This window comes from Merops nubicus, unplaced genomic scaffold (genome assembly GCF_000691845.1).
Source record: "Merops nubicus isolate BGI_N331 unplaced genomic scaffold, ASM69184v1 scaffold1017, whole genome shotgun sequence".
In the NCBI taxonomy this organism is placed as follows: domain Eukaryota; kingdom Metazoa; phylum Chordata; class Aves; order Coraciiformes; family Meropidae; genus Merops; species Merops nubicus.
In genome coordinates, this window is record NW_008622096.1 from 111,596 (window position 1) to 124,269 (window position 12,674).

Below are 12,674 nucleotides of genomic sequence, written 5' to 3' on the forward strand. Positions count from 1 at the left end.
CAACAGGAAGCTGTATCCAGCTTCTCCCAGTGGAAATGACTGCAGCAAGCCGTGCTCGGATCCAGCCCTCCACATCCATCCTCATTCCCGAGCCAGGACTGACACATTTTGTCTCTCGGTTTTGTGTACAGTGCTGCATCGTGACAAAGCAAGAGCAACCAGCATGACTCATATCCTCCGTTTGGAGCATGGGATGATACATTTTATTCTTCCCTATATTTATAAATTCAGTTAAAATTGGTTTTGCTTCTGCAACCCAGCATTGCAACATAGGATTGCCCTGTGTTGCTGCACTTGGGATGGCTACACCCCCATGCTCTAGATGTTACAGGAGGTGGCTGTAGATAAAGCCACTCTACAAGTTCCCTAATTCATTTCTGCTCTTGGTTTCAGTAGCCTTGCTGAACACAGGTGTGAAACACCAGCACCCTCCTCCCAGCTCACCTTGTTCTCCATATATTGTTGGGGGAAGATGATGCTGTGGGAAAAACTGTGGTGGTATGTCCCCATGTCCAGTGACAGGAGGATAAAAAGCTGTATGAGAGTTGTGAATAAAATGGGGATGGTGTGTCAGGTATGGAGGTAAGTGATGGGTCGGAGAGATGGCCGAAGGATAGCTAGGTGGGTAACACTCCGGGGACTGGGGGGTCACCACCACCCTCCGGACGCCAGTGTTGTCTTCTATCACCTGGAAAGGAAGGCAGGGAAATGAGCATGTTATGCAGCACCCAAACCAAGTACATTTTTAAGCCAGCACTGTTTACAGTTCCTTCTCCCATTAGAAAATGGTCGGTCCTTAAGTTCATCCAGAAACACGTTTCTAAAATGAATATCAGCAGAAGTAATAACCGTGGTGATGTGGCTTTTCTTGGAGACTCAGCCAGCCACACTAATCACCCGGAGGCTGGCTGCTGCTAGTGATAACTATGTGGGTAAGAGGCAAAAGAAATAACCTGTATTTAGGGAGTGAAACAATGGAAAAAGGAATACAAAGCACCAAAATAAGAGTACTCGTTGGGACCAACCTTACATCCTGCCCATAAAATTCCTACCACTGATTCTGACAGGACTCTGAGGATGGAGTTAGTAATGCTTGGAAAGGAGCTGGCACTGCTGCTGTGGAGAAGCTGCGTACGTGCAGACACACATACTCCGAGAAACCCGCTTCCCAAGGAATGGCTCTGTTCACATCAGGTATCTGTTCAAGGCAAGTCACAGGGCAGAAGGTTTTTTTTCTGCTACAGATCTGGTCTATATACCTGTGCAAATCTGCTCTGCAGTATGCGTATCTTGGCCCCAAATGCCATAGTCAAATCATGTAAAAACAGATGTAGGAAGGTGGAAATGTGCTTAGGCTGAAAAAAAGGTTTCAACTTATACTTTTTCCAGAGCTATATTTCTGGAGAACAGTTAACCAGCCAAATTTCAGTCCAGACTTAGGCGCCAAGCTTTTCTTCAAGCTTAATCAAAAAAATTCTGCCGTTTCTGGAACTTAAAAATACATCCACGTAAGAATAGTTGCTATCCCTCCTTTGGTTCTATATGTTGACATGCACAAGGTAGAAAAGCATGCAGGAAGCATTATCTAGCTTCATACAACAAACAGGCTATTAAAAACCTGATTTTCTCTAAACTGACTGATGACACAGAGATGGAATAATATGTGATGAATGTGTTACACAGAAAAAGTGAAGGTGCACCAAGGGCATCTGCAATAAGATGCACAGTGGATAAAGAACTGGCTGGATGGTTGCATCCAGAGAGTGATGGTCAACGGCTCAATGTCCAGATGGAGGATGGTGATGAGTGGTGTCCCTCAGGGTTACGTGCTGGGACCAATGTTGTTTAGTATCTTCATTAGTGACATTGACAGAAGCATCAAGTCTCAGGAAGTTTGTGGATGATACCAAATGGGGAGGTGCCGTTGATATGCCAGAGAGATGGGAGGCCATCCAGAGCAATCTATACAGGCTCGAGATGCAGGCCCAGATGAACTTTATGAGGTTCAACAAGGCCAAATGCAGAGTCCTGCAAATAGGCTGGGGTAACCAGCACTATGAGTATAGGCTGGGACAGAACATACTGGGGAGCAGACCTGCAGAGAGGGACTTGGGAGTGCTGGTGGATGAAAAACTGGACATGAGCCACCAGTATGCAATCACAACTCAGAAGGCCAATCAGATCCTGGGTTGCATCAAAAGAACTGTGGCCAGCAGGTGGAGAAAGGTGATTCTGCCCCTTCTCTCTGCCCTGGTGAGACCTCACCTGGAGTACTCTGTCCAGTTCTGGAACCCCCAGCACAAGGATGTAGACATATTGGAGCAAGTCCAGAGAAGGGCCACCAAAATGACCAGGGTAACAGAGCATCTCTCCAATGAAGACAGGCTGAGGGAGTTGGGGCTGTTCAGCCTGAAGACAAGGCTCCGTGGGGACCTTCTAGTCACCTTCCAGTACCTGAGAGGGGCCTATGTGAAGGCAGGGGAAGGCTGTTCAAAAGGGTTTGTAATGATAAGACAAGGAGCAATGGTTCTGAACTAGGAAAGGGTAGATTTAGACTCGAAATTACGAAAAAATTCTTTAATATAAGAGTGATAAATCATTGGAATGGGCTGTCCAGAGAGGTCGTAGAAGCCCCAACCCTGGAGTCATTCAAGGTCAGGCTTGATGGGGCACTGGGCGACCTGACCTAGGCAGAGATGTGCCTGCTTCTGTAGGGAGGTTGGACCAGATGACCACTGGAGGTCCCTTCCAGCCTAAAACATTCTACGATTCTGTGCTGCCACTCTCAGCTGAGGCCCCATCCCTGGAGACAATCAAGGTCAGGCCTGATAGGGCCCTGAGCAACCTGACCTAGTTAGAGGTGTTCCTGCTCCCTGCAGGCGGGTTGGACTAGATGGCCTTTAAAAGGTCCTTTCCAAACCAATACATTCTATGATTCTATTCTTATCACCACCGTTAGCTGGAGCTGTCTACTCCCCAAAGCGGCATCAGCAGAGGAGATCCTGCTACAGACACCCATGCTCCAGGGACTGTCATCACATCAGTGTCATAGTCTAAACCTCAAAGATAAATGTGTTTGTGCTGATACAGCCTGATGTGAAACAACGTCACAGGCACACGGTTGCTTCTGCTTACCCTGCTGTGGAGGCACAAGCCCTGCCTAAGAGGTGATGCCCACAGCCATGAGCAGTAACACCCCAGCAAACACCAGCCTGTGCCTCAGGCATCAGCTGAGAACGTTAACAGAGGGTAAAGACTGTCTAGGATTAACTGACCCAATTCCTTCTTAGGCCACGTGTGTTGTAAAGTTATATGAATTTACGCCCATTAGCTGTGGGCTGTGACCATGGGTAATTTCTGCAGACTGGTTGGCCTCCTACAGAAGAAAATTTTCTACATAAAGTGAATTGTAATTGATATTTTACATTAGAAAAATGCATTGCTTGCTATGCTAAGCAACCAGAATAGCAACTGTTTAGCTTAACATACTTAACCTCTAAATTTACAACTTCAGTTAGTAATTTGTCATCTGCTAGCTTTAACTTTCAAAGGCTTTACAGGGTTCCTCAGTAGACAGCTGAACCTCAGAGATTTAGAGTACCACATCATCCTAACTGCTGCATTTTCAGGCCTTCCGTCTCTGCTACTGATTCTACTCAAGCTCCACAGCATCTCTTGCCTGGGTGCCAAGATCAAACCTGCACTCCAAGACCTGGAGAAGAGGATAACCCTTTTCCATTCAGCACATATTTGAAAAAAAACCTGAAGTACTTATTTAGGACCATGCACAGAAATGCTGGACTTAACTCTTTAATACTTGAATCATGCTATAATTTAATTGAGACAGCAAGTTCCTAAAACCTGATGCGAAAATTTTCATCATGGCTTTAACTAGTCCAATTCTCCAAGACAAATTCAGTCTTCCAGGCGGGTACAAGCTCTTCTCTGTGCATCTAGACCAGAGCAGATGTGTATTTTGGGCTCTAAGTGAAAGATTAATACATTAAGAAACAAATACAGACAAAGCTTGCACCCTGCAGAAGCACAAAGATCATATTTAAAATTATTAGGCTTCCTTCTCCTGAACTATCTTCTACAGAGCAGGGAGGAAAGCTTAGAGCACTGTCAAAGACCTTTTTGATTAAATTATCCTACAAAATACCAGCAGTAGTGAAAGAAAAGCCAGAGATGAGGGGATAGAATAGAGTATTTCAGTTGGAAAGGACCTACAACAATCATCTCATCCAACTCAAAGGATGAGCCAGCCTTCCAAATGACTTTTGTCAAAAAGGTAAGAGACTAATATCTTCTATTTCTTTCCTTCCAGGCCACAAATCCCTATCTTACAGGGCATTTTATCACTAAAGGAGGAATTATAGATATATACATCTCTAAAGCTGCACATATGCTTTTTTAGCTATGCTATTCTGTCCTTAACAGATCATAAAATTGGTAATCCAATGTATTATGTGTTTATGTATATTTTTAGATAGCTATAGAAGCAGCACAAGTTAAGACTTTAGATAGATATCTCCTGACTTGTAAAACTTGCAGCACATAAATTGTAGTAGTGCCATTCTAGAAGACCACAGTTACAATTCATCAATGACAGAGTAAATTCCTTTTGATCCATTAACGTAAATAACATAACTTAGCAGAGAGGTTAAAGTTTGCTATTTAAAAAAGAAATCTGCAATTCTTTGTATCTGCTTAAAACCATTTGTCACGAAGATCAGAAACTCATCAAGAAACACACTGACTGCTAAACTGTCTCTACTTCAGTGCCAAGAAGCAATGAAACCTTAATCCCTGTTGAGGTCTCTAGATGAAACTGGAATATTCTAAGTAATTGCTATTCCTAATTTTAGCAGTTTATATTTAAAGAAAGCAAATGTCTCTGGTCATTTGGCACCCAGAGTTAAACTTTCATTATTTTGTGTTTTTCATAGTAACTAGATAAATTGTCTTTTGCCATTATTTTTCGTGCTTGCTGGTGTAATTGGCACACTGCCTCAATAACAATATTATTATAACGTAGTTCTGTGTGGTTTTTTCCATATTTTAGGGAGCTTAATTGCTGAATGAGGTACATAGATGATCTTTCAGGAGAATCTTGATGAACATTAGTCATACATAATAAAATTGCCTCCCCCACCGGTTGCCATATTTCAAGAATACCATTTAAAATGTTATTTGTTTTACATTAAAGATACCACTGTAGCAATGAAAATCCAGTCTAACCAGAGATAATTCACCTATTGAGAATCTATCACTTCTCTACTAGATTTAATACTAATCCCCCAAGAAAAAGACAGGCTAACAGAATGAAAGAATGAGAGGAACACACTCTCATTCTGTAACACTCAAACTTACTGAACAGATATAATATGGTAATATGCAATTAATTTCCACTTGCTGAAAAAAAAAAATCTTATTTCACTTAAATTTAGTGTGCTAGATTCAGCAAGGACATCTGGAATGTGGCCACTGGGTGGAACATAACCAATACTTTGGGAATTTCATAAACTAATTTGAAGCTTCATTCATAAATCAATCTGTACCAGAAACTAGCACAGAATGAGCTCATCCACAAGGAACTTGGATGTCAACATTTTACTTATTCATAGTTCATGCCAAACGTGGCAAGTTTGCATTGCTCTTTGCCATCTATCACGTACAAATGCTAGTATTAAATCTGTACCTTGAACCTGGAAAAGACAAATGACCATCTGTAAATCTGGCAAGAATGCTGGAGTATTTTTAATCTAGAATGATACAGATCTTCAGAAGCAATCCTCACTAACTTAAACCATCACTTTATGGCTTGCTCCATATGAGATCTCCACAACCTTTTTTGTGTTCAGAGTGTTAGGATCATCCTGTCAAAGGATGACTTGATTGACTGCAGTATACAAACACACAGAAGCTCTGTGAGCAGTAAAAACCAAAACCAAACACAAACAAACAAACAAGTTTGTGGCTGAAAGCTTATGCTAGCCAAACAGTTTTGGAGAACACCTCTCTTAAGGGAGAGGATGCACCCAAGACCAAAATCCTGATTCCTGAGGATGTGACGGATTTTCTACTGATTTAAATGCCATTTAAAGACTTTTTTCATTTCTGGAAGCTATGCTTTACTTCTGTCAAGAGCTATGTGCTTGATGCAGGCATACTGAACTGCAAGATCATGGCATGAGTTGCCTAGTTCAGACTATATGACCCCAGCATTACCTCCTGATAAAAGAAGTCTTATCAGCACCATGCATACTTCACGCTCCAACCAGCAAATTAGTCCTTTAGCCTTAAAATATCCATGGCAGAGACCACATATTAACAGCTCTGTAAATAAAATGAAAAGTGGAGTTTCGTGCCAAATTTTTATGTCCAACTACAAGAGTAATTCCTCACACTTCAGTGGAACTGCTCCAGATTTATTTCAGAGAGAGCAGTCCTCAGCCAATAGCTCTAAGCGAACAAGTTCATGAGCATGCTTTTTGATATTTCCATTTTTCTACTTCTACTCATTGGAATAACCCAAATCCTCTTTCTCTTCTCCCAAACACACAGTGTGAAAAGCAAAAACAACAACCCATGAGGATGTTCCCAAGTTCAGTAGCTTAGCATCCAAATCATGATCTTTAATCTTCAGATTATGCTGCTAGCAGAGAGCCAGAGTGCTCTGGAACAGGAGAAGACATCATGTCTATGCTAGTAGATGGACCTGATGACCTTAAAGGTCTTTTCCAACCTAAACAATTCTATAATTCTAAAATCCTGATGAAGAAGCCTCTAGTGGACATCCCACCAGAAGATGGGCTCCCAGTCTGACTGAAACAACTTCATCTGCAGCTCAGAACTGGAAAGGGCACTGCCAGCTTTTGCTAGGCTCCTAACAACTCAAAGGAGATGTTCCTTCAACATTCAACAGTTGATTCCACCTTCCACAACTAAATTTTACAGCAGCAATATTGTCCACCAAGAGCACAAGCAACGAACTTTTATCTTTTATATTTCACTAATCCTTAGCTAACAAAAAAAATTGAAGAGACACAAACTCTGATCCGATAGTTCCTATCTGCCAGACGTGCACAAAGGTTTGTCTGCCGAGAAGGAAACGCAAAATAGAATCATAGAATCCTTTAGGTTGGAAGAGACCTTTAAGATCATCAAGTCCAACCATTAAGCCAACACTACTAAATCCTCTTCTAAAACAGATCAGAATCTGTCAGGGTTGGAAGAGACCACAAGGATCACCCAGTTCCAACCCCTCTGCCATGAGCAGGGACACCTCCCACTAGATCAGGCTGCCCAGAGCCTCATCCAGCCTGGCCTTAAAGACCCCCAGGGATGGGGCCTCAACCACCTCCCTGGGCAACCCATTCCAGGGTCTCACCACTCTCATGGTGAAGAACTTCTTCCTCACATCCAGCCTGAATCTGCCCACTTCCAGCTTTGCCCCATTCCCCCTAGTCCTGTTGTTACTCAATATCCCAAAAAGTCCCTCCCCAGCTTTCTTGTAGGCCCCCCTAAGATACTGGAAGGCCACAATAAGGTAACCTTGGAGCCTTCTCTTCTCCAGACTGAACAGCCCTCACTCTCTCAGTCTGTCCTCATAGGAGAGCTGCTCCAGCCCTCGGATCATTCTCGTGGCCCTTCTCTGGACGTGCTCCAGCAGGTCCACTTCCCTCTTGTAATGGGGGCTCCAGAACTGGATGCAAATAACTGTCTGTATTCAACCAGCCTTTAAAAGCAAAATCACACCACGAAAGATCTGAACTGGTGGTGTGTATTTGTCTTCTATTATTTTCCTGGATTTTTTCCCACCCTGACTAAGCCTCAGCACTGGGAACATCTTTTCAGCATCGACAAACCAAACTTCTAGTCATAACTACTAATATGGTCCTTGGAAGTTGAGTCTTTCAGAGTATTTTTCTGCTCCTTCCAGTGGGGCTGCTCTTGCATAGCACAAAACGTCCTGCCAATTTTTGCTGATCACTTCAGAAGAGTTAACAAAGCATCATTTTAATCTAGGGTTGCAATCACTAGATAGGTAATGCAATAGCTCCAATAGCTTGGGAAAAACAAAATGGAAAAAAGGTTTGATGCCTTTTTTTTAATAGGCACCGTTAATTCCCCACAGGGGTATCTGCTTTCTGCCTGACTCTTAGATGTACACTTTGGGGACAAATCAAACCAATAATCAAATATATTTTGATTCCTATCTCAGAGAACATTCATTTGCTTTATGGCCTTTCCCTTGCCATTCTAAATTTAAGTTGTGTTTTCATTGTTTATCATAAAATAGAGTTTTTAACTATGAGGCTATAGACAAAAGCAAGAATAAATAAGGCAGGGACATTTATTACAACAAGAATTAATTTTATTACTATATGCTTTCAACTACTATTTAATAATAAGCCATCTGAAAAGCAAGAGGCTTACTTGCCACACAGCAGAATGCACATTCTGTTGCCAAAAAGCACTGAATACAGTTCTCCCCTAAAACTTCCCAACACATCCAGCTCCTTGGAAAAATTTCTTCAGGAGAGGGTTTTTGGTCGTGCTTTTTTTTTTTTTTTTTTTTTTTTTGGGTTAAGAAACTACTTCAAGGCTTCTTCAGGGGAATTATTATGGTGCTCCACAAAAAAAACATCGAAGAGGAATAGGGTTCAGAGAGATACAGCTGAAGACTTTCATCACTCTGGTTTGGAAAGTGTTTAAATTATACACAACCACTTATCTCAGTACAGGGGCTGACAGGTATAACCATTTGAATAATAAAAAGGTAAAGCTGTTTCAAAGGAAGAGTAAATCTTAAAAAAAAATTCCTCTCCATGATATGGGTCAGTTTATAAATCAGGTGATTGCATGGGGAGTATTAAACCACACTGCAATGCTATCTCAATGTGTACCCCAACCACCCACCTCGGGACAGTTGAGGAGCAGAAGGAAGCTGGACCACCCTGTTGTCCTGCAAGCCCTCTCTCCTAGGCTGGCTAACACCATCCCCCATGCTTGAAGGATGTTTCCACTCTGTTCACAAGTTAAAACACCACAGAGTGATTGCAGTATTTTGTGGGATTTAAGTATGACACCATCCACAATTTTTCAGAATTACACAAGCTCACATGTTTCTGGGGAGGGGAAGGGATTCCAGGGGAAGGGATCTATTTTCTGCTTAAGAAGATGCCAAAATATATGTATCAAAAGTTCTTATGCTATTCATCAAGGATATCTGAAGTACTTTGTCTACTTTTAATGAGGTTTTTAGTCCAGTCCAGGTCTCAATGAAAATGGTGAAATTATTTGATTTACTATATTGTTTATAGCTATTCTGCCTTACATCAACCTTTTCTTTTTTGCTTCCTTACTTCAGAACGAGTCTAAGCTTTCCAGAAGATGGAAGGAACACCGTCTGGCAATCTGAAGTGGTTCTTTAATTAGAAGAACAGTACCTGTTCAAGATTGCCAAAACCTAACAGCTTTGTGAAAAGCTTTTTCCGTTTTTTCCATAAATAGATAATTAAACCACATTTATTCTTGAAAACAAACCAAAATTCCTGTTTTTTTTTAATATGCTGCAGGATTTCTGCTGGAAGGTTCTGAGGATCAACAGCATATTTTATAGCTCCAGTGGCTCCTTCTCACTTCCACCAGTCTCCTACACCTCCTGACTGCCACATGAGAACTTAAGGAATGGCCTCACAACATGGATCCCTCTCTCTCTCACAAAGGGAGAGAAGTTCCACATACAGGCTCAAACTATATGCACAGCTTTTGCTAATGTTGAAAAAACCACAACTTGTATACATACCATGTGTGAAGGTACACACACATGTTCACTTGTGCAAACGTGTGACGAGAAGGTGTACAAAAATGTGTATAACCATTTTCATTAATATTTCTAACTTAAGCTTCAACCAAGTCTTCTCCTCTATATGGATCAATGCTGTTGTTTTTATATATGCTCTAATTCTTCAGGAAGCATACCTGTGAGATATAACCGGGAGGCACATGAATAGGGGGAATGGATCCATTGGGTGACATCATGGGAACCTCTGCGGGCCCTAAGAGAAATAAGATATTATTTTTGTTAGTTAAAAAAATCATGCAATTGCTCAGAAAAAGGCTAAAAATAGCTTTACTTTTGAAGCCTGCAATAACAAAATGAGCAGCTCCACTAATTTCTGGTATATGGAAAATGCTTTGTGCCATCATTCTGAGAATAAGATCATTGTTCAATGACTTTACCATATATTCCATTGAAATAATATTTTCGTCATAAAACAGCTAAAACATAGACTTTATATTACCCACTGATCAACTTATACAGCATTAAGCAGTAACATAATACGTCCTTTAGCAGCCCACAATTCCTATATTGAAATCTGGTTAAGTTATTCTTGTCGAAGGCATGGGAGCAGAGAACAAAGCAGAAACTGTGCAGCCTGGAATTAGGCAGCTCCCAAGGAAAACGTTCAATTGTAGAAGGGGGGGGAAAAAAAAATCACATATGTGAAAAACTATCTATTTGAGAATGCACAAAGACCAAATTCATTATCTGAGCTATTCAGACTAACCTTGGAATGTGGTTATACAAGCAAGAAGCTTATGGTTTCCACTCCGAACTCCAGCCCTGAACATGCCAGTTCCATTTTGATGTACTGAGTACAAGTATAACAAAGCAAGTGCCATAACCATTCCACTTCTGCAAACAGAGCCTCACAGCTAAAAGAAAGCATCTAGATAAAATGGAAATAGTTTGCTCAATTTCTCATTGATTCTGCCATTAAAATCGGGAACATCATACAGCAGTCAAAATGAACCTCCCAAATGTCAGGCAGATGTTTCTGCAATGAGAGTTTACTACTCTGAAGAGGAAAAAAATAATTTCATTACTTTCTTATTACATATTATAATGTTCACACTAACTGTTAGTTAGCCCATTTGCCATGGGTAAGAAAATAGCCATGGTCAAGCTCTCAAGAAGAGCTCAGAGAGAACTCTGCTCCTTGTCGCAGCTTTGACTAACTGATGGAGAATCCATCCAACATCTTCAAACCATATCACATTCTAGGTGAGGAAGCTAAACATTAAAACAGATGAAGGACTTCAGGCACAGATACGATATAATGGCCTTTAGGAGAGACTTCTAAAGTTTAGGCAAATCTAATGAAATCCCCAGCAAAGTGAGCCACAGTCTGTTGTCTGACACAGTCTGCTGTCAGCAAGACCAGCCCACACTAAATTACCCAAAAGACACTCCCTACCCATCTACATTTTTATCCTTCTCAGGCTGCTTATCATAAAACAAGCAGGACTTCCCAAGCTCTCAAAATCCAAGCTACACACAGGAATCTGAGTTATTTATATCTCCTCTGATCTTGGTTCATTTTCTCTATGCAGTTATTTATGGTCCAATCAGTATATATGGCTTTTACTAGTCACACCTAGATTTGAAATATGGTAATCTATCATCAAGTGTATTAAGCACGTGGAAACTCTGAAGTTTAAATTAAAATAAGCCATCTTAGGTGGGTAGTTCTGCTGGTCTTCATACTTCCCTAGACTGATCTATGTAGGGAGCTTCACCTATACTACAGCCCAAATAGAAAAGTTGTTACTACTACTTATTCAGAACATATGGGTTTCCACACCTCAACCCCTTTATCCTATAGCCCTTGCAACATTATTTGTTGCCCCAGAAAGTCAACCATTTTAGCATGAATGGAAAAAAAAAAAAAATCAGTAAGAGCAATAAGTGATTACTGGGGGCATGAGTTGTCATCCAAATGGCTCTATTTAAATAAACTCATCAAAAATATGAAGTGATAATTGGTGCAGAAGGAACTTTACTGCAAAAAAAAAAAATCATTGCAAAATCAGAAATCCCGAATCCACCATTTAAACAGACAATAATTTGAATGTTACACATAAGCATTGCTTAATAGAATAAAACTTGCATGTTTAACCCGTTTCAGCCCCATACCAAAATCCTATTTACTTACAGAAGGCCTACTGGCTGTAGCCAGTCTCTCAAAAATAGGTACTGTGACTTAGAAAAAAAAAAAAATCTAAAAATGGAACACTTTTGGCGCTTCTCCATACAGATCAGATAGCCTCTATACAAGTGAGAAACACTTCACTCGGCATCCCTCCTACCTCTCCTTCTAAACCTTGTGCCAATTGCTCATACGCAGTAGCCATCTACTTGCAGGAAGAAACCAACCTCCCACACTGATGCTGTTGACTGTAATATTTCCATTCCAATTTAAACAAAGAGCAGTTTATCATCAAAACATGCACCCTGCAAGATGATTCTTAACCCTGCGTACGACCCATGAACTGTTAAAGTCATTTGGATAACAGGTTTTAGAAGAACGACAGCCTGGTGATTTGCAGCTAGATTTAGTTTCCAGTGCTTTGATTTCAAGGCTAGCCAAATGACTTTAGCATACATTATTTCATCTCTCTCATCAACGGTACCAAAACAACTTCAGGTGGTAGTGAGTAAAATACAGACCCCATCTCCACAGCATGGTAAGTCAAAGGAATTCTTAAAGACTCTCCTTGCAGTGAAAGCATTCCCCAATTAACACTAAAACAAACCCATACCCTCCAGGGTTTGAGTGGTTTTGGTTACGTAAAATATTTTTGAACTGTTAAAAAGCAGA

The 12,674-nt window shown here is 41.0% G+C and overlaps 1 protein-coding gene across 1 annotated transcript in view; it reads right to left on the bottom strand.

The window, feature by feature from the left end:
- Nucleotides 1–10,067, bottom strand: part of FNDC3B (fibronectin type III domain containing 3B) — a gene marked incomplete at its 5' end in the record, with an annotated part of 105,778 nt that extends 95,711 nt beyond the window's left edge. The window contains 2 exons of the mRNA XM_008944647.1: nt 445–688; nt 9,991–10,067. Of these exons, the coding sequence (XP_008942895.1) occupies nt 445–688; nt 9,991–10,067 (321 nt within the window). The remainder of the gene's footprint in view (nt 1–444; nt 689–9,990) is intronic.
- Nucleotides 10,068–12,674: the final 2,607 nt, after the last annotated feature.